The 24,241-nt window shown below is 39.1% G+C and overlaps 1 protein-coding gene across 1 annotated transcript in view; it reads right to left on the bottom strand.

Annotated features, from left to right (window-relative positions):
• Positions 1–24,241, bottom strand: part of PMFBP1 (polyamine modulated factor 1 binding protein 1) — a 3,624,986-nt gene that overhangs the window by 1,680,516 nt on the left and 1,920,229 nt on the right. The window contains exon 8 of the mRNA XM_044081904.1: positions 10,396–10,470. Coding sequence (XP_043937839.1) covers positions 10,396–10,470 — 75 coding nt within the window. The remainder of the gene's footprint in view (positions 1–10,395; positions 10,471–24,241) is intronic.

Below are 24,241 nucleotides of genomic sequence, written 5' to 3' on the forward strand. Positions count from 1 at the left end.
TAATATTCTCCAGGGTGCTTAGGAACATGGATTGTGAGTCTTGGGACATGGCTGGGGACTTATAGCAGGCTACGACCTGAATCGCTGTCTTATCCAATGTTAGCTGCACCTGAAGTATCTCTGATGCATTATGTTGGCCTACCAGTCTGGAGGTGTGTGCATCTGTTATGAATATGGAAACGCCACCACCTTTGGAGCTTTGTTCCAAGTTCTGGGGCTGAAAGGTGTGAAATGAGTTATAGACTGGTAGTGCAGGGGTGCTTTCTGCTGCCTTGAACCAGGAGCCTGTTATAGCAAAAATGTCGATGTTCTTCATTTTAAGGAGTGCTTCAAGCGAGTCCATTTTGAGATTTAGACTTCTAGCGTTGAGTAGCATGACCCTCAGATTGTATTTGTTTGTAGCTGTTATGGTGGCAATTTGGTCTTTGAAACACCACCTAAAAATACACTATAGGGGTGGTAAGAGCCATGGCCAGTATCCGGAAGCCCAGGGTGACAGATGCAGGCCATCTCTGGCAAAGCATCGAGGTCTGTCAATCATGTCATCCCAGGCAGACAGATACTGGGTCCTCTTAGAATGATACCAGAAACTTAGCCAATTGTTGAAATCAATCATTTTCTGCTTGTACTGTCATATCATTCTAGGTGATGGTAGGAGGCTGCTCAGGGCTGGGGCCATACCTGCCTGGGCTACATAATCCTCCATGGCTCTTTTCATGTAGTCCACGGAGGTACGTCTCAGGTCATTCACACCCACATGTACAAATTTGTGCCTGCTGTTGAGGGACCTGAGTGCATGTGCTATGTGGTGGATTCTGGCACCTGACAGGCAGCTGACTGTTACTTTCTCCTTATTCATCCTAGTGAGTGGGACATCAGTGTGATTCACTATCGAGTCACCTATGACTAGTGTGTTGGGCATGACTGGTAGTGCAGTTCTGGTTTGTCTGAACATAGGTCTCTGGGCAGGTGAACCAAGATGTTTATCATGAGGAATGTTTCTGAGATTTAACAAGTTGAGAAAAACATCGGTATTCTCACGTCTGGACTTCTCTTAACAGCTGCTTTGCACTTTGAACTGCACATTCAGCCAAGCCATTTGACTGGGGGTATTTAGAACTACTTGCAATATGACTCCCACTCTTCTGCAAATCTTTTGAACTGCTGACTTACAAACTGTGCACCATTGTCAGAAATAACTCTGTATGGACTACCATGGACAAAAAAATGCCACTTCAACTTAATAATGACAGTATTGGAAGTTAGGTTAGGAAGTAGGTCAGTCTTGAATGAATTTGAATAAGAGTCTGCTAACACCAAATAATGTTGACCATTCCACTCAAAGATATTTGTAGCTACTGTCAACCAAGGTAGTTCAGAAATCTGGCTTAACTGAAGTGGTTCTTTTTGTTGATGTGGCTTTGTACTATTACATACTGAACAAGATCAAAGTTGTTTCTCAATATCTCTTGATTTAGAAAGCCAAAATATTAGACCTCTCACCCTTGTTTTTGGTAGAATCAGGTCCTGGGTGGCCACAATGCAAGATCTTAATATACTCTTGTTGCAAGAACTTCAGAACAATCACTTTAGGACCTTTCATGATGATACCATTGTCTTACAAAATATCATCTCAGTATGGAAAATATGGTTGCACTTCTACTGGTAAACAAGATTGCTTTGAAGGCCATCCTCGACTGATAAAGTGGTTGAGCTTCTGGAGAATTGGATCTGAAGCTGTGTGAGTTCTGAGCTCATCAAGACATGTGGAAGAAACATTTCTCACTTCCATGACCTCAAAATCAAGTTGCTCATCATTATGCTGTTCTGTGGTCTTTCTGGGCGATCTGGATAAGGTATCAGCAAGAAAAAGTTTTCTTTTTGTACAGGCAAGATTTAAATTGTACTTTTGTGATTTGAGTGTCATATGTTGCAGTCTACCTGGAGCTGTATGTGTAGGCTTTCTCAAAATAGTAACTAGAGGTTGGTGATCAGTTTCAATCTGGATAGGCTGACCATAAATATAATCATGGAACTTTGAATATGCAAACACAGTTGGCAAAAGCTCTTTCTTCATCTGGGCATATTGCAGCTCAGTCTGGGTAAGAGTTCTCGATGCATAGGCTACTGGTCTACCCTCTTGAATAATGACTGCACCTAGATAAAACTTAGAAGCATCACAGGAAAGAGTAACTGGTTTGTGAACATCATAGTAGCCGAGAGTTGGTTGGTTAGCAATTTTCTGTTTCAGGACAACAAATACTCTTTGGTGCTGTTCTGATAAAGACCAAATTACATCTTTGTGTGTCAGCTCTTGTAATGGTGCTGAAAGTTGGCTTAAATCTGGAATGAACTTGGCTACATAGTTGACCATGCCAAGAAAACATTGTAGGGCTTGAACATTGTCTGGAGCTGGCATCTCGAGAATTGCTGTTTGCTTTGAAGGATCTGGTTGTAAACTTGAACTGGTAAACAAGTGACCAACATAAGTAACTTCTCAGCCTGAACTTGTACATCTGAGGATTCAGCTTAAGATTCACTTCACGTGCTCTTTCCAGAACTTTCTTGAGGTTTCTGTTATGTTTGACTTAACCATTGCCTCCTACTAGAATATCATCTACTATAATAGCACAGGGTTAGCCAGAAAAAAAATTTGCTCCATTGCACGCTGAAAAACTTCACTGGCAGAATTAATCCCAAATGGCATTCTCAAAAATCTGCATCTCCCAAAAGGTGTACTGAATGTGGTTAACAATGAAGATTTTCAGTCAAGCAATATTTGCCAAAATGAACTCTTTGCATGTAAGTCAGAAAAAAAACAGTGGCATTTGGCATCTGGCAACAACCTCTTCAAATGTGCACATTGGATGATGAGACCTTTTTAATGCTTTGTTCAGATATCTTGGATCAATACATATTCTGAGCTTTTCTTATGAGCTACTACCATGGAAGATACCCATTCAGTAGGTTCTTCTACTGGACAAATAACTCCTAGCTGCACCATTCTGTCTAGCTCAGCTTTGACTCTGCTCTGCATAGCTAATGGAAATTTCTGTGCTGGTCTGATAACTGGGCTGACCTCTGGGTCTAACTTCGTACAGTACACAACTGGTAGTTTGCCTAGTTTGTCTGCAAAAATGTCAGCATACTCAGAAAAATAGTTTGGGCAAAATTTGAGCTATTGCCATTCAGGCTTACATGGTGGACTTGTTAATTAAGTGAAAGCAGTCCCATTCTCAAACTGTCTCTGAAGCCTAATAATGACTTCACTTGTCTCTTGACTACATAAAATTGCAAGACATAGGCTATTCCCAGCAGAATAACATGAAAGCACCTCTGAGCCTTTGGTATGAATCTCTTCACCACCATAAGCAATAAGCTTTGCACACTTTGTTAAATCAAGTTGTTCTGGAGGTTTTACTCTAGCAAATGTTTCTGCTGACATAACATTGCACTTTGTACCAGTATCTAGTTTGAGCTCTATGGGACTCCAATTAATCCAAACAGTACAAACGATTTTGTTCTTTGTCCACAAATCTACTGCATTAACTGTTTCATTAAGCACACACACCATCAACATAAATAGTAGGGTCACAACTTGCTAATTAATCAACTTGCCTCTTGGAATGCCATCTTTTAATAAAAGAATGTGCCTTATTTGATTTACAAAACCTTTTGAAATGATTGCACTATATGGCGCTCTTCCCCCTCCCCTGGAAACAGAGCAGGTGCATACACAAATGGAGGCTCTCTTTCAATGGCCTCTGAACCAACTAAATTAAGCAGAATAAACTCTTTTGTACTTGCGTCTTTGTCATAAAAATCAGCCTGTATGAAAACATCGTATTCCTGCTCAAACACTCTCCAATTTTCTGCAATACTGCCCAAAGAATATAGTAAAACACAATGGAAATGGCCCCTGTAATTATGTATGAACAAGCACACACACCAGGTACTTGTAATAATAATCAAATGCATAATAAGCTCTTCCAAATACTGTACTCTGCGAAATATGCTTTGAAATAACTGTACTTTGTGAAATATTCTTTGAAACAAATTTACTTTGTGAAATAACTGCACTGTAATACTGCACACACTTGCAAACACTTTGCACACCAGATATTTTGAATAGCTTTAGTTAATATGAAAAAGTAACACATTGCAAAAAAATGCAGTTTTATGCAATTCCGATGCTTCAAACATTTTCATAATTATTTCAAATATTCTTATCAATATGTCGCAGTTTCAGACATTTTGTTTAATAAGAAATCTGTTTTCAGCATTCTGAGTACTTTGTTTTATATTTATAGCAAAAGAAATCATTTAAGCAAGCTTTTGTACCTGGAATTTGTTTCTGACCTGTTTTGTAAGTCGTTTGAGCAGTTGGGATGATCCACTCCTGTATATTCCTCCAACTTTTAACCAGTTGCCTCATGGCTGTGATTCTGGATCCCATTCTGACTCCATGTCGCTCTTCTTGTATGCAGTAAGAAGACATTGATGCTTGGGTGCTTGTTTAAGTAGTTTATTATATACAAACACATCAGGATGGATAACCGGAACATTAAATATAAACAAACTATCTAACTAACTAAATGACTCATACTTGCATGCTCACACACTGCCTGCTCACTCAAAATGGCACTCTTGCTTGCACATGTTCAGTACTTATATGCATGTGCTGACTCACTGGAAAGTTTCTTAAAGGTATATCACACACACTGATCTACACTATACCATCTGTCACACAATTTTTCTCATTCATATGTCCAGTAATAGAGTCAATCCACTCATACTTTATAAGCATGAATTTCAATTGATCATGGAAAGACAAAACTCTCCACAGATTGTAATTCTGTTACCATGAAAAAAACAAAAAATGTTGTCCTATCCAGTTCATAAAAAACTTAAGACTGGATTCAGATAGGTTACTGCAAGGTGTACACTAGGTGTACACCTCGTATAACCATTTCCACTTCAGAGACAACCCTACCACAGGGCTTTAGCACAAAGATGTGCAGCACCATGGTGGGCTGCCTTGGTGGCTATGCTTAATGTTAATGAGGCATTCCAGGGGCATGACCTGTGCTAACTAGCCATGTGCTATGCCCCAGAAATGCCTGCAGTAAGGCTTTTAAACAACTGAGCAATTCACCTGGCTGTATAAAATAATAAGGCTGCATTTCTAATAGATAAAGCCCAAAGCTTGTGTTCACTCATCAGGATATAGCCAAGTGTCAGGGAATTTAACAGACATGTAGTGCTGAGTTATGCATGCTTGTATGGGGCAGCGTGTCTGAGTGAATGTGTGTCTATCTGTTTGGAAGGGGGGATAGTTAGGGGATAGATAGGTTAAATATGCATGTGTGTTTGTGAAAGGATGAGTATGTCTATAAGTGTGATAGGCTGGGACATGTTCATGCATAAATGTCTGAAGTATGTCTGTGGGGGGGGGTAATCATGCATAAATGTGTAAAGTGTGTGGGTGTGTATGTGGTGGGGGGGGTCTGTTACACCTCCACTGTCCTCTAGACTAAGGAGTAAATCCTACAATATTCCAGGATGGGGAACACTAGACACCAGGGATACTCTTCAAATTTGGCACTTAAAAACAAACAAAAAAACATAAAAAGAAGTTTGCAGCATGAAAAAAGTGGGACTGGCCGGACCAGTAGACACCTGGAATCAGTACAGTAGCTAAGATGGGGCAAGAGGGATAAGTGCCCCAGGTGCAAAGTGTTGGGGGGCCACGATCAGCCAGTTCAGACCTCTCTTTTATGCAATACTGACTTTTAAAACTTTAAAAGTAGAAAAAAAGAAAACTTTTTTTAACTAAAACCTGGGTGCTGTAGCACTCTTTGCAGGCAGGGTAAAGCAGATTTCTACTTTTTAAAAGAAGAAATTATTTTTTTCAGTAAAATGTGAGGAAGGAGGGTCAGGGTACAGAAACGGGAACTGAATGGCGAGTGCAGGAGGGGGAGGGGGTCACAATATGTATCTAGTAGGTGTACCAGTAGAAGGAATGTAGCCACCAGCTTATTACAGTATTTTTTTTTATTTTTGCTCTTCAATACTTCAGTGGAAGAGTGGGTGGTCGAAAGCAATTTTTTTTCTGTGTGTACAAGTCAAGTTAAGATCCAATCATTAAGGCATACCAGATTTCCGGTTCTAATTAGAAGTTAAGAACTATTAGATCACACAGTAACCAACTGAAAAATTCCAGGAGAAACCCATAGTGGTACAATTTTTGGATTGCTCTGTTCTTTCCCTAACCTTTTCAGTAGTAAGGGGAAAAAGACTACCAAAATGGTATTTTAATTGTATTAAAAATAAAGATAACCAACTAAAAGGTAAACACCGGTGAGATTCTTCCTCTTCTGATAAATATAGATTCTTTATTTCAAGTGATGAGTATTTTTGCCCTATAAGAGAGCGTCTTCAGATCTAAGTTCATCCCCAAAGTTTCACTGTATAATTCTTACAAAGAAAGAAAAGAAACTAACACAAAAAGAAACTGAACTCTAAGGGAAGTGGATTTGGTTGGGGCAGTGGGATTGGTCAGGCGATCCAATAATATTTAGCACAAAAGAAACGATTGGTTGAAAAACAAGATTCTTTCAGGGAACTTGGAGAGTGAGTTGGCTAATATTCTTGTGAAGTAGTGGCAGTTGATTGGCAAATGAGCCTACGTCAGTCACCATTTAAATGTCGACAAAAAACTCTCTCTGACTAGCCATGGAGGTTCTGCTTAGGTATAGTGCGACTGGGTGGGAGTAGGCCTTGCAGCCAGTGCAAAGTTACCAAAATAAGGTAAGTATTACAGTCTGACAGTAGTGTGCTTTTACAAATCCAGTCCTTGATATTTATGTACAAAAAATATTATTACATTGAGTGCATCAGGAAGTTTTTTTTATTTTAATCAGTGAGTACGGGATACAGGAGTAACAACTGTGAAAGTGGGATGCGGTGTCATGGGCCCCATTTCACCTAAAGTCTGCCTTGTTATTGAAATTAGACATGTGAGGTGTATATAGCCAATGAAGTAGTGTGTACTGAGGCAGTCTGTAGATGAAAGTGACTGACTTCAGCTGCTGTTGGATCACAAAGAGTCTGACCTACTGTGATACAGCCCCACCCCATTTCAATTAGACCTACCCATTCAGGTGCAACCTGCAGTGCTCCCCACTCACTTTCACGTGACCAGCCACCAGAGGCTCCAGTGTGCGAAATCATGCAGAGTATTCACCATGAAACAAAAGTATACTTGTTTGAAAGGGGAAAAAAATAAATTGCACTGATCTACCATAACAAAATATAACAGTACAATAGAGAGTCGATTATCCGAACACAGTCTTCCAAAGTTTCTGGGTAAGAAAAATCATAAAGACTGAATATATAAATGTTATACATATTCACTTGTGCATGTTTTTTTGAGTTGTAGCCCACTCATGTGTGAAAATATTCTTTAATGTCCACTTAAATCGCTGAATGGTTGAAAAGTGTATTCCCTGCATGTAGAAAAAACAAGATTTTAGAAGTTTTTTATCCAGTTCAATGTATGTTTGATTATCCGAACTATCTTAGGTCCCAATTAGTTCAGATAATTGACTGTCTACTGTAGTTATGCAGATAAATAATGGAATTCTGATTATTCAACTAATTATCTATATCTGAGTGTTTTGGTAGCGATTTTTAAGAATAAGGGTGATGTGCAGAGCTGTAGTAACTACAGAGAGATTAAATTGATCAGTCACAGCATGAAGTTATGGGAAAGAGTAGTGGAAGCTAGGTTAAGAAGGGACATGATGATTAGTGATCAGCAGTATGGTTTCATGCCTGGAAAGAGCACTACAGATGCGATGTTTGCTCTGAGAGTGTTGATGGAGAAGTACAGAGAAGGTCAGAAGGAGTTGCATTGTGTTTTTGTAGACTTAGAGAAAGCATATGACAGGGTGCCTACAGAGGAGTTCTGGTACTGTATGAAGAAGTCGGGAGTGTCAGAGAAGTATGTAAGAGTGGTACAGGATATGTACGAGGGTAGTGTGACAACAGTGAGGTCTGCAGTGGGAGTGACGGATGCGTTTAAGGTGGAGGTGGGATTACATCAAGGATCAGCTCTGAGCCCTTTCTTATTTGCAATTGCACCTCCTCCTGAACCCCAAAAAAACAAAGTTATTACTCTTTGCTCCAACTCATAAATCACCTCAACTGCACTTCACATTGACCTCCAACAATGCTACCAACATAGCCCCAGACACTTCGACCCGTCTTCTAGGAGTAATAATAGATAATAACCTTACTTTTGATGATCACATTAACTTGACTATAAAGACAGTCAACAAAAAACTAGGCACTCTTTACAGAATCAAACCTTTTCTTTCCCCTTGAGCCAGAATAACTATTGCCCAGACCCACCTTATGTCTACCCTGTTCTATGCTTCAGCAATATATACCAATCTATCAAAAAACAATCTCACCAAACTTTCCACCAGTTACAATAACATAGCCAGATTTGCCACTGGCACCACCTTTAGAACTCACCACTGTCTTAACCTAAAACAACTGGGATGGCTAGAACTGCAGAACCAACTACTTTATCAACAAATTGTTATCACCCAAAAAATCCTTTACCACCCAAAAAATACCCCTATCCTCACTAACCTGATTTCACCCTACAAAAATCTTGCTATGCTATGCTCATCGAATAAGCTTCTAGCTTCCTCTATTAAATCTAATAACAAAGCAGGAGATTCCATTTTCACCAACACAGTAGGGAAAATCTGGAACCAGCTTCCTATTGAACTTTCCTCCCTTGCTTCCACTATTCTGTTTAAAAAGCATCTGAAAGAATATCTTACAACTCACTGGCTATGTCCCTGCTCCAACCCAGACTGATATCTCTTTCACCTCCTGCTCTCTCTATACTTTTCTACTCTTCTGTCTTATCTCATCTATCTCTATTTCAAAAAAAAAAAAAAAAAATTATTTTCATGTTTTTGGTTTACTGTATTTAATCTTAGCTTAAAGCTGCTAACCTACTCTGTAAACATTTTTTTTTCTACCTATCTAGCTAATGCACTATGTAGCTAATGTACTGAAATTCCACTTGACTATTACTAGATATTGTATTATTTACTCTCTGCAGATGCTTGGAGCTTTTCTCCCTGGGCCTCTACTGAAAATGGACATGTATCCAGTTAGACTAGCCCGGTCAACAAATGTAAAATAAATAAAAATAAATAAATGGTGATGGACAGGTTGACAGACGAGATCAGACAGGAGTCCCTGTGGACTATGATGTTTGCAGATGACATTGTGGTCTGTAGTGCGAGTAGGGAACAGGTGGAGGAGACCCTGGATAGATGGAGATATGCTCTAGAGAGAAGAGGAATGAAGATCAGCAGGACTAAGACAATATATGTGTGTGAATGAGAGGGAGGATAGAGGAATGGTGAGGATGCAAGGAGTAGAGGTGGTGAAGGTGGATGAGTTTAAATACTTGGGATCAATAGTTCAGAGTAATTGCGAGTGTGGAAGAGAGGTGAAGAAGAGAGTACAGGTAGGATGGAGTGGGTGCAGAAGAGTGTAAGGAGTGATTTGTGACAGACGAGTACCAGTAAGAGTGAAAGGGAAGGTCTACAAGAGGGTAGTGAGATCAGCTATGTTATATGGGTTGGAGACAGTGGCATTGACAAAAAGGCAGGAGTTAGAGCTGGATGTGGCAGAGTTAAAGATGTTAAGATTTGTACTGGGTGTGACAAGGGTGGAAAGGATTAGGAATAAGTATATTACAGGGTCAACCCAGGTTGGAAGGTTTGGAGACAAAGCCAGAGAGGCAAGATTACGTTGGTTTGGACATGTGCTGAGGAGGGATGCTGAGTATATTGGGAAAAAGATGCTAAGGATGAAGCTACCAGGTAACAGGAAAACAGGAAGGCCCAAGATAAGATTTATGGATGTTGTGAGAGAGGATATGCAGGTGGTTGGTGTGACAGAGCAAAATGCAGAGGACAGGAAGAAATGAAAACAGATGATCCGCTGTATGCACCCTAATGGGAACAGCTGAAAGATGATGATGATGATATATATATATATATATATATATATATATATATATATATACGTATATATATTTATACACACAGACACACACACACACACACACACACATATATAGCTTTAAAATACAGTACTCGGCTTTGAATATTGTTAGCTGAGTTTTCAACTAATTTCATATTCATACAGAAAAAGTGGACATCTCTAAATATACACACACACACACACACACACACACACACACACACACACCCACACACACTCTAACATTTAATGTTCATTCTGGTTTTCTTGTCACATCTTCTGAAATTATACAGCAGTTCTAGTAATAGTATCTACCTCAGCCTTCAGCAGATCAGTACTTCTGGTAGGCAATGTGTAACTTTCTCGTGTTGATACCTGAGGGATCTCCATCTGAAAAAAAAAAATAACATCCTTTACAGAAAACATACCAACATAGTAGCTCAATAACAGATAACGCCACACTCTAGAAGCCACTTAAGGCAGGATTATGCTGCTGAGTACCACAGTAAACAGCTTGACAATCAGGTATTGGTTAAGTACATGACTTTCTCAATTGTGCTCCAGTATATTTTCTACAGTAGTTCTAACTTGGTGGATTTTGGCAAATGTCTTCTTTAAGAAAAAAAAATCAGAATAATGCAAGAACAGGGTTGGGAAGGTGGCCTAATGGTTAAGGTATTTGCCTTACAAACACAAGGTGCAGGGTTTGATTCTCACAAGGAATAATTGGCCAAGCTTAAAATGGCTCGAAAGGGCAGTTAGCTTAGTACTAACCTATGAACCTATATCACAGCACTACAGCACATTCACACAGAATAATACTGATTACATTATTTTAATATTGCAGCAACTAACACCAGTACATAGTGGCTAAACCTCCATGGGGGTCATTATCATCACGACTCATGTTTTAAGTTTTCAGTGCACCCACCTGATCCATTGAGACATCATCCATGGAGGCAAATTCTCAGCAAGAATCAATGCCACACAATAAATCTAGTTTTCATGTTTGAAATTCTGTACTAGGCATCTAATCTCCAGATATGACGTTCTGTACTGGGTATCTAATGTCCAGATCTGACATTTTGTCCAGGGCTATGTGCAGCAAGCACTATACAGTAAATAATGATACAAACCTTTGTAGAGCAGGAATGCTCTGCGCAATATTAGTACTTTTGCTGTCAGATAAATTTTAAGTTATATTTCATACATTTAATTCACTTTTAAAATTTTCATTAAACCCCTGATTTTTGAGAGGCAGCCAAATTACTAAACACTTCACTTGCATTTATTTACCAAGTTACTTCAAATGTACGAGTCATTCTCTTACATGTCAGGGAAGGAGGCACAGCATTAACAGAGGCACAGTACTGGTTATTTTGATTTTGGGCACATATTTTTTGATCAGCAAAGGCACACATGCCAACAATGCCTAACTGTGGGGGACAAACATATATTATGAACATATTTATGCTTTCACTGCTTGCATGTCTTTATTTTAAAATATGGGATCCATGAAATATCTTGATGTAAAGATTACACAAAATGATTTCATGATGTGGGATTCCTTGTGGAACAGATAAGGGTTGGGCTTGCTAATGCTTTGCTTAGGGTATTTTTTGCTCTGAGAGTGTTGATGGAGAAGTACAGAAAATGTCAGAAGGAGTTGCATTGTGTTTTTGTAGACTTAGATAAAGCATATGACAGGGTGCCTAGAGAGGAGTTGTGGTATTGTATGAGGAAGTCAGGAGTGTCAGAGAAGTATGTAAGAGTGGTACAGGATATGTATGAGGGTAGTGTTACAGCTGTGAGGTCTGCGGTGGGAATGACGGATGCGTTTAAGGTGGAGGTGTGGTTACACCAAGGATCAGCTCTGAGCCCTTTCTTATTTGCAATGATGATGGACAGATTAACAGACAAGATCAGATTGGAGTCCCCATGGACTATGGTGTTTGCAGATGACATTGTGATGTGTAGTGAGAGTAGGGAACAGGTGGAGGAGACTCTGGAGAGATGGAGATGTGCTCTAGAGAGAAGAGGAATGAAGGTCAGCAGGACTAAGACAGAATATATGTGTGTGAATGAGAGGGAGGATAGAAGAATGGTGAGGATGCAAGGAGTAGAGGTGGTGAAGGTGGATGAGTTTAAATACTTGGGGTCAATAGTTCAGAGTAACGGTGAGTGTGGAAGAGAGGTAAAGAAGGGAGTACAGGAAGGATGGAGTGGGTGGAGAAGAGTGTCAGGAGTGATTTGTGACAGACGAGTACCTGTAAGAGTGAAAGGGAAGATCTACAAGAGAGTAGTGAGACCAGCTATGTTATATGGGTTGGAGACAGCGGCATTGACAAAAAGGCAAGAGTTTGAGCTGGATGTGGCAGAGTTAAAGATATTAAGACTTGTACTGGGTGTGACGAGGGTGGACAGGATTAAGAATAAGTATATTAGAGGGTCAGCCCAAGTTGGAAGATTTGGAGACAAAGCCAGAGAGGCAAGATTACGTTGGTTTGGACATGTGCTGAGGAGGGATGCAGAGTATATTGGGAAAAAGATGTTAAGGATGAAGCTACCAGGTAACAGGAAAAGAGGAAGGCCTAAGATAAGGTTTATGGATGTGGTGAGAGAGGACATGCAGGTGGTTGGTGTGACAGAGCAAGATGCAGAGGACAGGAAGAAATGGAAACAGATGATCCACTGTGGCGACCCCTAACGGGAACAGCCGAAAGAAGATGATAATGACGATGATTTATTGTTTTTGTGGATATGGGATGTAAAGACTAAAGGAGGAGAAAGACAAATGTATGCATGTGCACCTATGCTTGTGTAAAACTGACAGACTACAGGAAAGCAAAATGAAACTCCATCTTGTGTTGATTAATGGTGGTGGTAGTGCGCGTGTCTAGATATGGTGGGAAGTCCTTTGATGACTGTAGATTACTGATCATCACACCACCTAGCTAAGGAGCCCACTATTATCTTTTTGTTGCTTTAGTTATCCCACTATGCAATGCTATCAGTATGTATTGTGCATATTCCTCTATAGAAATGTAAAATGTCTGCTGACTACCCATACCCCCAAAATTCAAACGTATTAAATTAGGACTGGTGGTCCACAGGACAGTCGGAAAGAAAACCTTCTGCAACACCCACTTAAGACATGGCAGATTCCATTAGGGGACAAAATGATTTTTTTCTTAGTTGTTCCTTTCCATGACTTTGCCAGAAGAAATACATACTGGCAAGCAATGACAAAGTGTGACTGGCAGGATTCTGAGAATGCATTTTTGACCTCTTACAGTTCAGATTTGCACTGCACAGTGATCCAACTGCAAAGGTCACCTCTCCACAGTGGCAATGGCAGTGGTGATATATGAGTCTGAATAAGTATGCTAAAGTGCAGAAGCCCCCAAATGCTGGGTTGGGGGGAGTGGACCCCCCCAGTGCAAACACAGGAGTCAACAAACCAGGTGTTTATTAGTAGTCATGTTAATGTAAAATCTTTTAACCAACATGGCAGTGGTACACAGGCAAAACCCTAACCTTTGTCTTATAAACAAGATGCAGTTGACTTCCGCTAATTACATTTTGGAGAGAAAAGAGATCTCATATCATTTATTAACATTATTCTTTAGTCTAATGACTGTTTCTCTTTTAACAAGATGCTAACATTTTAATGACAATAGTTATGATTATATGCTTAAATAATAATAAGATGGTATGACTAATTAAAGACAATCATTTAATCATTTAGACTGCAGAACCCTATGTTAGTCCTACAAATATCAGGACAGGCAGATAGCTAGCCTTCAGTTATTAAATCTGTAATGAAGATCAATGAAAAAGGAGTCTGCAAAGAGTCAGGCTATGTAATGAGCAGCTGCAAAGGTATATAAGAGTAGGATTAGGTCTCCCTGCCAGCTCTGCTGAAGCAGAAGTCAACTACTTTTCAAAGAACTATGAGAGGCTGTTAAAACTTAAGCGCTTATCTAGAACAGGATCACTGCATATTTATGGACTACAAATGGCATAAAGTTTATAGTAACTGAAATGAGTCTGGGGGTTGGCGTAACAGTCTCAACCTCAGAGATAAAAGGACTCTGCCCACAAAAAGTGCAACTAATTATTGGTGGATATCAGACAGAATTCTGAATACTGTCAACTTTGAATGCAGGAAAACGTGTTAATTTCTCTGTATTATATGTAAAGCATATGCATTATCTAAAATCTCAAAAAAGAAGTCTTAAAGTGGTTCAGAGATATTTACAGAGCTCCAGTATCTTATCCTTTGTAAAGCACTACAAGGTATCCTGATATCTGACCAAACATGCAATGTGACTGATAATCCTAAGGGACAGTTTCAGGAAAATACACATGGTTTACTCCAGAGGTCTACCATACAGACTCCATCAGGGATCATGTATGGATGCATAGGGTCCTAATACTAGAGAACATATGCAATCTCCGTGAAAACAAAATCTTCCCTCATAAAACAAAATTCATTCTATCCACCTCACAGACTGTCATCTGTGCTATGACCACATTTCCCCATGTCAGCCACTATTGTTAAAAGATTTATGTAACTCTGTGTGACATTCTGCAAAATCTACACACATATGCATTCATTTCTGCATTTTTTACACCTGTTGTCACTTCTGAGGGACACTCATTAAATGATGTATGGTCCAGACAGTGACCCACAAGTACCAAACTTCAAATGAATAAGTAAAAATAAGACACATAGCAAATCAGGTTAATTACTGTTAAGCTGTATAAGGGGCATTATATACTGCTAGCAAACAGGATTTTTCAAACCTTCAAGATGTCTAATTAACAACCTCCTCTTCATAGTGAATCACACAGTAGATGTGCGCTAACTCATCACACTGAAAAAATGCATGGTTCTAGAGTTAGAAGAAAGAATTATAGGAACTTCTGAAAGTTCGAGCTAGCAGTTAACAGAATAATGTTCTAAATCTCCCTCATACTTCTCAAAAAATACAGTGGCAACAATAACTGCAGAAGAAAATCCTTTTCAACAACCCTGTCTGTACAATATTTACATTACTAGTTGTGATACAGGTTACCATAATTCGGGACTGTGTATAACTATCAGAGAGAGACAGAGAGAGAGAAACAGAGAGAAAAACAGCCAGGGAGGTAAGAAATGGATCTACACATTCTCTTTCATGAAAGTAGAATATCTTGCCTGAGTATTGTCCAGTGGGGGCCAGGGGTAACACATGTACCACAAATCATGTCTGATGGTGCACAAACAGACCCAAGTTTGGATATGCTGGTGTAAGTTTTCCAGGATTTCAAAACAATAAAATACATGAAGTTACTGTTGGCCACCTCAGTATAATGCTTCTGTTTACCTTTGCAACTGTAGCATCAAATCCAGATCTGTCAAGAATGCACCCCAACTGCCGACCTGAACATTACCATACCAGTCAAAGGAAGGTCATACTGAAAAGATAATGCACTTGATATAGTTTTTTGCCAAACTGTTAATTTAACACTTTGGCAATTACATTACTAATTTACAATTACTTACCTATGCTACTCCAGCATTATTAGAGCTAGAACCCAGAATGACATAACCGCCCATGCCCTGTCATGAATATTAATGCCATAAATGCAATTTACTACATTTCATCTTCTACATTCAGAAGCAATATTTAAAACTTGATATTTTATTAAAGGCTTCAAAACGCACTTTTTTTCATACAAAAAAGTGTTCTCAAGCATAAAGATGCATGCAAACACTTTTTGTTTGAAAAGAAAAGGATGTTCCGCACATTTAAACATGATCTTTAAGCCTGGCAGCTGCAAACAGTCTGCAACAAAAGCAACATTGTAAAGCCCAGAAAAAGTAGTCGTTTAATAGTAAGCTTTGACCCATGTTTTAACAGTGAAAACTTTGGCCCATATTTTTTTCTTCTATGCAGATTCTATTTTTACATATTCACTTGTATGATCCTTTCTTTTCACAGTTTTGGATACTGAAAATAATAAAAAAGTACCTTTTAATATAGCTCAGACAGATTTTCTCCTATTACTCTCAGTAGTCACACATTTGTAAATTCAGTTGTGATCAAAATGAGTTAGCAGTTAAACAATGGTGGTCCAAAGGTCTTGTCTGAGTCATATTAAAAAGTACACTTTTATAGTTCTGACACACAAAAATGCTAAGACAAGCTGAACAGAAATAAAATGCCATTATATAAATCCAGTAGCCGAACAAACATAAATCATGATTTCAAAAACTTACAGTCCATTTTTGCACCAGAGAAGATCAATGTAGCAGATAAATACGTTTTTCACTATACTGTACATTAATGGGATGTAAATGCATCACAGTACCAACAGTTTCTTTATGGCTAAGAGTTTACAAATGTAAAATAAAAAATAATAATTTATTTATTTGCATTTGTTTACCAGGATGGTCCACTGGGCCAAAAAGTGCCCATTTTCAATGGAGGCCTGGGGAGAAATCTCCACATACAAAATAAATTTAAATACAACCACATTTTCTACATACATGGAGAGATAACGTAAAAAGCAGACATAACAATCTTATCATAAATTTCTAGCTAGAATAGCAAAGGCAGTGTACATTATGTACAAAATATACAAAGTACAATATATCATCTGCTTTGGATACTGTAGAATGAAGACAGCAAGAGATAGTTGCATAACTGTTAAGCAGAGGGAGAAAAAAGTTAGTGAGATCAGGTGGGGGAAGATGCTCTGCAGTCGTAGCCACATGTACATTGCCATAGGGCTACGAGATGGTGTTTTAGAGACATTTTGAAATATATGTGACTGGAAATAGTTCTGATAGAGCTGAGTAGGGAATTACAAGTTTTAGCAATGGTACATGAGTAGAGAGATTGACCAACTGCTAGACTGGGTATTTGCACTTTTAGAAGGAATTGATTTTCAGATCTGAGTTGTCGCGAGGGTTTATAGAGAGTAAACAGGAAGGTGAGGGATGGACAATTGGAAGTTTTGGTAATGATATTGTGAGCTGTGGTTAACTGCAAGTAGGTTAGGTGATGAGGAAGTTCGAGCCATTTTAGTTTACGTAGGGAGATGCAGTGATGGGAGGAGTACGTTTCGTTGGTAGCGAACCTGGTAACCTTGTTATAACAGGACTCGATCTTGGATTTTAAGGAGCTTTGAATGCTAGTGAACAAATGGGCACTGTATAAAAGTGAAGGAAGCAAATAGGATAGTCCAAAGGTTTGTCAATAATAATAATAATAATAATAATAATAATAATAGAACACAAAAACAAACAATGTACAGAAAAGTAATAAAAAATCTTGAGAATACTTCCTGTTATACACAGCTTTCATAACATATTTCCATTTGGCTAAAGAAATCAGGAATATGAAGATCACTTTGATATTAATAAATAAATAAATAACTCAGAGGCACCTCTCTAAACTGTGCAAATGCCAAGAAAGAACTAGGGACTGATGACCATTGTGTTTCTTAATCTCAGTTTTGGAATGTCAGGTATGGACAAAAAGAGTATGCCTTGTAAGACTGAGATTTTTAAAAAAGTGTTATGTGAAAGGGCACTGTAAAGAAAATAACAAAGTGCCCTACCATACGTAAAGAGAGAGAAAATGCATGTAACTTATTTTAAGTGAAGTGTGCAACTTTTCCGAGATATCCAAAATTTCTACCAGTATTATGAAATTAATGATGGGTTCCTATAAAATGTGCTCAATTTAATTTTAATGAAACAAAGGAATGATTTCTGGCACTGAAGTCAGATTGTTGCTGGTTCCTTACAAATGAAGAGTCAACATAACCCAAGTGGTGAACAAAGAAAGCATAACTCAGATATATCAGGATCTGACTTGATTCAGGCCTTTCCTTTTCATTTGGCTATCAGTCACATTCCAACCAATCTTTCTGACCAGCTCAAGGATGCAAACACAATCCTCCTCCTCTGCTGGGGTTTGCTTGGTCTACAAGAGGAAGATGTGAAGAACAAAGAGTTCCTGAAGGTAAGGGCCAGTTTCCTCTTTAAGCAGTCATCAATCAAATGCAAGGAGGCTTGCCCAAATAGAGTAATCCTCTCTCCATTACCTGAGCATCCAGGACACTATTCCTGAGTTTCTCAGTGAGGGAAGACAACATCATCCATATCATTCCATGCATGTCTAAGCCTGCAGCCTTGGCATCAGCAGGGTCAGAACTACAGCTGGCTATTTGGAAGCTCAGCTTAGATGAAAAAGACAAATTCTGAAAAGCGATTCTGTTTCAACTCAGAATTAAGGTCGTCTAAAATCTCTTTTATTATCTGATCCACAAGCAAGGGTTGTAACTTGGACAAGTGAGATGAATATTTGAGGACTCTAACTTATAATGTGGCAAAGGAGTAACTCTTTCACAACACCTAAACAAAGCTTTGGTATGGTAGACATCCTATGGGGTTTCTGGGATCTATGCTGGATCAAAACACAATCACACAAGATCTAGTTCAATGATATGCAGTAGTGGGATTTCCAAGATGGCTGCACACTGATCAACAGCATAACTTCAGCTCTCGCAGTGTAAAAACAGAAACTAAGAAAAGTTATTTTTTTTTTTGTAAAATTCAGACACTGGCTAGTAAATACATTGCCTGGATGCCAGCAAAGAAAAAAAACGGAAAGTCTGAAAGAAAATCGACCAGAAAAGAACAGAAAACACCGTCTTGGAAGGATTCTTCAGCTGTTCAGCAAAAAGCAGTTCAAACTTCAGCTTTGATTTAAGGAGACTACTTCCAGTAATTTAGAGGAAAAACTAAATCAAATGTACTCAAAGGTGATTAAAATAAATGAAACACTGAAATAATATATCAATTTAAATAACAAAAGGCTAGAAAAAATAGAAGCTTTAACTATCCAGTCAGATGAACTAATAAAACTGCAAATATCAGAGGCTGACATGAAGAAAAATCTGGCGAAATATGAAATTTCTCAAGAATTGTTGAACAAAATAGTGGTGTTAGAAGACAGAGTGTGCTGAGAAAACCTGAGATTTTCTGCTGTACCAGAGAAACTGGAAGAAGCAGACTGTATTAATTTTATGAATGTACAAATAAACAACTGGACTGGCTTTCCACAACAGAATTTGTTAACTAAAATGGCACATTGCATGTATTCCCCAAACCTGTTCATGAGAAAGCAGCCAAGACCTACAATCATACCAGCAGAAAGAGTTGACAAAACATTACAGGAGAGTGTTTGAAGAAAATGATTATTCACTGTACACCAGACAGAAAAGAAGCAAACATTCCCGGCAATTACGAAATGTCAAGAGGCAGGTGTGAGATTCAAGCAGCTGTATCCAATTGTCTTAAAAGTGCTTTTTCCTGGAACATTTTGTATTCTTATTAGTATTTGTATAAAATATTTCATGATATAAACTGCATGTTATATATATAGTAAAATAGCTTTGTGTAGCGTGTAGTCAGGGGAATTTTAAATGTGGGGGAGTTTTTTCATTGAGTGTCATATGTGTTAAGAGATATTAAGGAAAACAGGTATTGTTTAATTGTAAATAACGTAGGTTTTACAGTATAGCAAGAGCAAAAGGGCTGGACAAAGGCAAGTTAAGTGTTCATATGCTTTGATCCTGGGCTGCTGGGGTGTGCATGGAGTGTAAAACTGCAGTGATTATATTATATATAAAATTAGGATATTTTCTCTTATTTTACAAGGGTGAATGTCTAGACTACTACCTTTGCCTTAAGCTGTAAACAAGTGTTTTTATAATCATGTAGGTTTTAAAAATAAGACAAATGATGAAAGCCATGAAAATGCTAAGCTTCTTGCAACTACAAATATATTAACTTGTTTGTTTTCCAAATGTTCAGTGGAGTTGAGATGTCTGCAACTGAGGTCAGCTGCACATTCTTTTCTGAGTGAAATTTACAAAGACTCATTGCTGAGTACATTTCAATGGAAACAAGCTGTCTGTAGGTACAATCAGTTAATCTTGAGACTTCTGAGTATTCTTTGCTGAGGAAAATGCAAAATTTAAAGGTACAACGACAAACAGTTCAGTGAAAAAATTAAGTCTGAAATTATGACAAGTGAATAAGAGGTAGCAACTCCTACTAGCCTTAATACTTTAATGCAGTTAATAGAACAGTGTACAATTTAGTTGCATTTAAAGATAGTCAGTGCACTTTTTCTTATGGATAAAAGCTAATATTTTCTGAAAGCATACACTCTGTTTTTCATATCTGGGAGGGGAAGAGAGATAAGAAAAGAACAGACATCAATCAGTGTAAGTGAGAGCACAGGCTATAGCATGCACATTAGCATGGGTAACCTTACTTTTAGGTTAGATCATACTTAAGTGCAGCCATCAATTTGGGGTAATTATTCCCTTCTAGAGGGTTAAACTTCATGTTCTGAAGAGATGCACAGTTTTGTGTGTTTGTTCCAAGTTAAAATGTGATAGGGGTGTTTTGTATTTAGTTTTCTTTTTTGTTTGAGGGTTTTCATTAAAACAAAAAGTCATTTAAAATGTAACATGTTCAAATGGAAATGAGAAGAAACAACTGTACAAAAGATCAGCCTGCTAAAGATTAGTATATGCATGTAACGCAAAAGCTGGAAATATGCATTAAAAAACTGTCATGTATAACAGCTGGTAACAATAGTTTTTTTATCATGATGGCTATGCTGTCCATATTATCCTGGAATGGGAATGGCCTTACAGGTACAGATAAAAAGGAAAGTGTATTGAATTATATTAAGAAATGCAGAGTTCAAATAGCAATGCTGCAGGAGACACATTTGGAAAGAAATGAGCTCGTGAATTTTACAAACAAGGATTGCAGAATGGATATTCAGCAGAATATGAGGGACAGAGGGAAATAGGAGTGATTATACTAAATGTAGAGGGGCTCCAATAGTAATAGATGAAGAAAAAAGACAATAAATGGTAGATCTGTCGTAGTAAGGGGCTACTGGCAAGCGAGGAGGATTACAATTGCATGTATTTATATTCTACCAAAAACTGCTAGTATGGAGATTAAAAAAAAAAAAACGGGGAGAAATAATTAGCTTTCATCAGGGAATATAGTTTACAAGTGATTATGAGCATTTGATTTGCAAAAGTGAGGATGTGTCATGGGGACCTAGAAGGGACAATATAACAAAAGAGGGTAGAATTCTAAACATATTTATGAAAGTATTTGTTATGGAAGATGTGAATTCAGTAGTAGGAACTCAGACAGAATTTACATATTATTCCCCAAGGTAAAATAACTGGGCTAGACTGAACAGAACAAGAATATTGGGCCATGTGGCCCCCCAGGCATAATCTGATGCATCCGTTGTTAGTGTCTGCCTGGCTGTGGGTAAAGTGAATGGCTGTCCCTTGTTGTGGCGACATGCCTGTGCCCACCATCGAAACTCCTGTTGCAGGCAGGGAATGAGGGTAATTAATGTTTCCAGGCTGTGGCAATGTTGAGTCCAAACACTTTTTAGATACAATTGTAGTTTCCTCATATGCAGTCTGGCATATGGAATTAGCAGAATGCAGGATGTCATGAAGCCCAAAGCCTGCAGAATTTTTCTTGCAGATAACTGGGTCTTTGTTGCCAACATTTTGAAGTAAGAAGTCAGTTGCCTTTGTTTGTCTGGCGTGAGATAAGCCATCTGGGCAGTTGTATTTAAGCTTGCACCCAGGAATATTATCTCTTGAGAGGGTACTAGTTTTGATTTATTTTCGTTTACTGTGTACCTTAGGTAAATTAGTAATCTTTTTACAAACGCCAGATGCTTTAGTAGAATGTCCTTGTTCTCTGCTTGAATAAGGCAGTCATCCAAGTAAGGATATATTTGAATTCTTCTTTGTCTGTAAAATGCAATTACTGGTGCCAGGCATTTTGTGAAGACCCTGGGTGCAGTAGATAAGCCAAAGGGCAGTGCAGAGAATTGGTAGTGCACTGAGCCAGCTATGAATTTGAGGTATCTTCTGCAAGATTGTCTGATTGGGACATGCAGGTATGCCTCTTTTAGGTCCAAAGTTATAAGCCAAGCCTTCTTGCCCAGCATGGGCAGAAGCTGCTGCAGAGTCAACATTTTGAATTTTGGAATGTCCAGAAATGTGTTTAGAATAGACAGGTCCAGTATTGGTCTCCAGGCTTTGTCCTTTCTGGGTACCAAGAAAAGTCTCGAGTAAAATCCTTGTCCCTGCTCTTGCTCTGGTACTCGCTGAATGGCCCTCATGTCCATGAGGGATGAAACTTGCTTTTGTGCCTCTGCCCATTGACTGTGTGGCAGGTCTGGCATACCTTTTGCCCTTGGCAGGGTGTGAAAGTGGAACCTGTAGCCCTGAGACACTATATTCAAGACCCATTTGTCCTGGGTGATCATGTGCCAATTTTGTGAAAAAAGGGCTAGTTTTCCTCCTAAGGGGGCTGCCAAAAGATAAGTGCTTGGTGCTGGCAGAGGAAAGTCATTGGGACTGTTTCCTGTATGGCTGTGATTTGTCTTCTCCACTTTTGGAGGTAGAAGCTCCCCATTGTTTAGGCCTGTATGAGCCTTGGGGCTGGGATCTGCCTCTGGGGCATCTGTATCTGCCTGTTTGTGGCCTGTCTGATACTGGAAAGGACCAATTCTTTGTACGCCAGTTCCTGCTAAATCTGGGTGGCTGCACCTGTAAGAAATCCTTAACTGTCTGCATAGATTTTGCTTTGTCCTCCATTTTCTTCAACACCAAACAAAGTATCATGCTGTAATGGAGCATCTAATAATTTTGCATTAACATGATCAGGCAGATTCTGTTCCTGTAACCAAGCATGCCTCCTAATGACAGAACCCGTAACAGCGGCCCTGCAAGAGGCCTCCAGAGATTCAAAACCACAATGCAAAGTATGTCTTCCCACCTGTTCAGTTGCATGCAATAAATCCTGCATTTCCTTGTTTTCTGCACATTCAGAATTTGTTAATATTTTCTGTTTAAGCAGTGACATTAAGTATTGCTGATATTTAAGCATATGAAATTGACAATTTAAAGCCCTCACAGCCAAGGTAGCAGAAGTGTAAACCTTTTCCCCCCATCTGTCCAGTGCCCTTGAATCCCTATCAGAGGGGATAGGGGTTTTTGCAGTGGAAGCCTTGACCCATTTGGAACCCTGAAAAATAGTTTCTGGATCAGCAGCAGGGTTTTTATAAAGAAATTTATGTGAATCTGGAACCCTGTAGTATCTGTCTGGCTTAACAGGTGCAGGGGGTAAAGAGTAGGAGACAGGCCGGACTCTGAAAATACATCATCTACAATGTCTAAAACAGGGGGATAGCAAGAGGCCTGTGCTGAGGTAGTAAAAGAAAGTCTCTGAGCCTTTTCTTAGATTCTGAGTAGTCTTGGCTCTCCCAGTGGAAGTGCTCCCTCATGGTGTGCAGGGTTTCCCCAAAAGAATAATCCTCAGGAGGACAGGCTGAAGGGATAGATTCTTCAGCATCAGAATCCTCATAGGGAGGAAGAGAGTATTCCTGTTCAGAAGAGGAGTCAGAGGAAATGGAAACCTGATCTGAAGATTCATATTCTGTCTCTTGCCTAGGCCTCTTATCAGGAGGGGGATGGGAACCCCTGATCAATGTAATTAGGTCTTCGGCCATTTTGAGCATCTGTTTTTTAGGCATGGAGGCCTGTCCTTGGGCTTGCTGCACTTGTTTCTTTGTCTTTAGTGGTGCTTTAGTCTTTGCCTTTGAAGCTGTAGTCGATTTTACATATAACTGTGTAGGCCTGAAAACACCCTCAGAAGCCGATGCCTGCTCAGTGACTCCGGACCCATCTGAGGGAATATTTTCCAAGAGTCCAATACCTTGAGTTTCCAGTGGCCTAGTCTGCTCCACGTGGGAGTCGGAAGCGGCTTGCGGCTCTGAGGTAGCGGGTGTCAGGGGCTGCGAAAGTGCCTCACTGAGAACCGGCGAACCGGCGATTGGCTTAGAAGAAGCCTTGTCATCAGTTTTGGACCTCGGATGCCTGTCCTTTTCCTTGCGTTTCTTGTGAATTGCGGTAGTCGGATGGCTATCCGACGACATTGTGTAATTAAATCTTCGGCCAAAGTAATGAAATGCAAAATCGTATCGACACTTAATAGTGCGTTGGTTAAATCTAGCACAAAACCTGCAATTAG

Source organism: Protopterus annectens, chromosome 8.part1 (genome assembly GCF_019279795.1).
Source record: "Protopterus annectens isolate FY-2018-M chromosome 8.part1, PAN1.0, whole genome shotgun sequence".
Classification (NCBI taxonomy): domain Eukaryota; kingdom Metazoa; phylum Chordata; order Ceratodontiformes; family Protopteridae; genus Protopterus; species Protopterus annectens.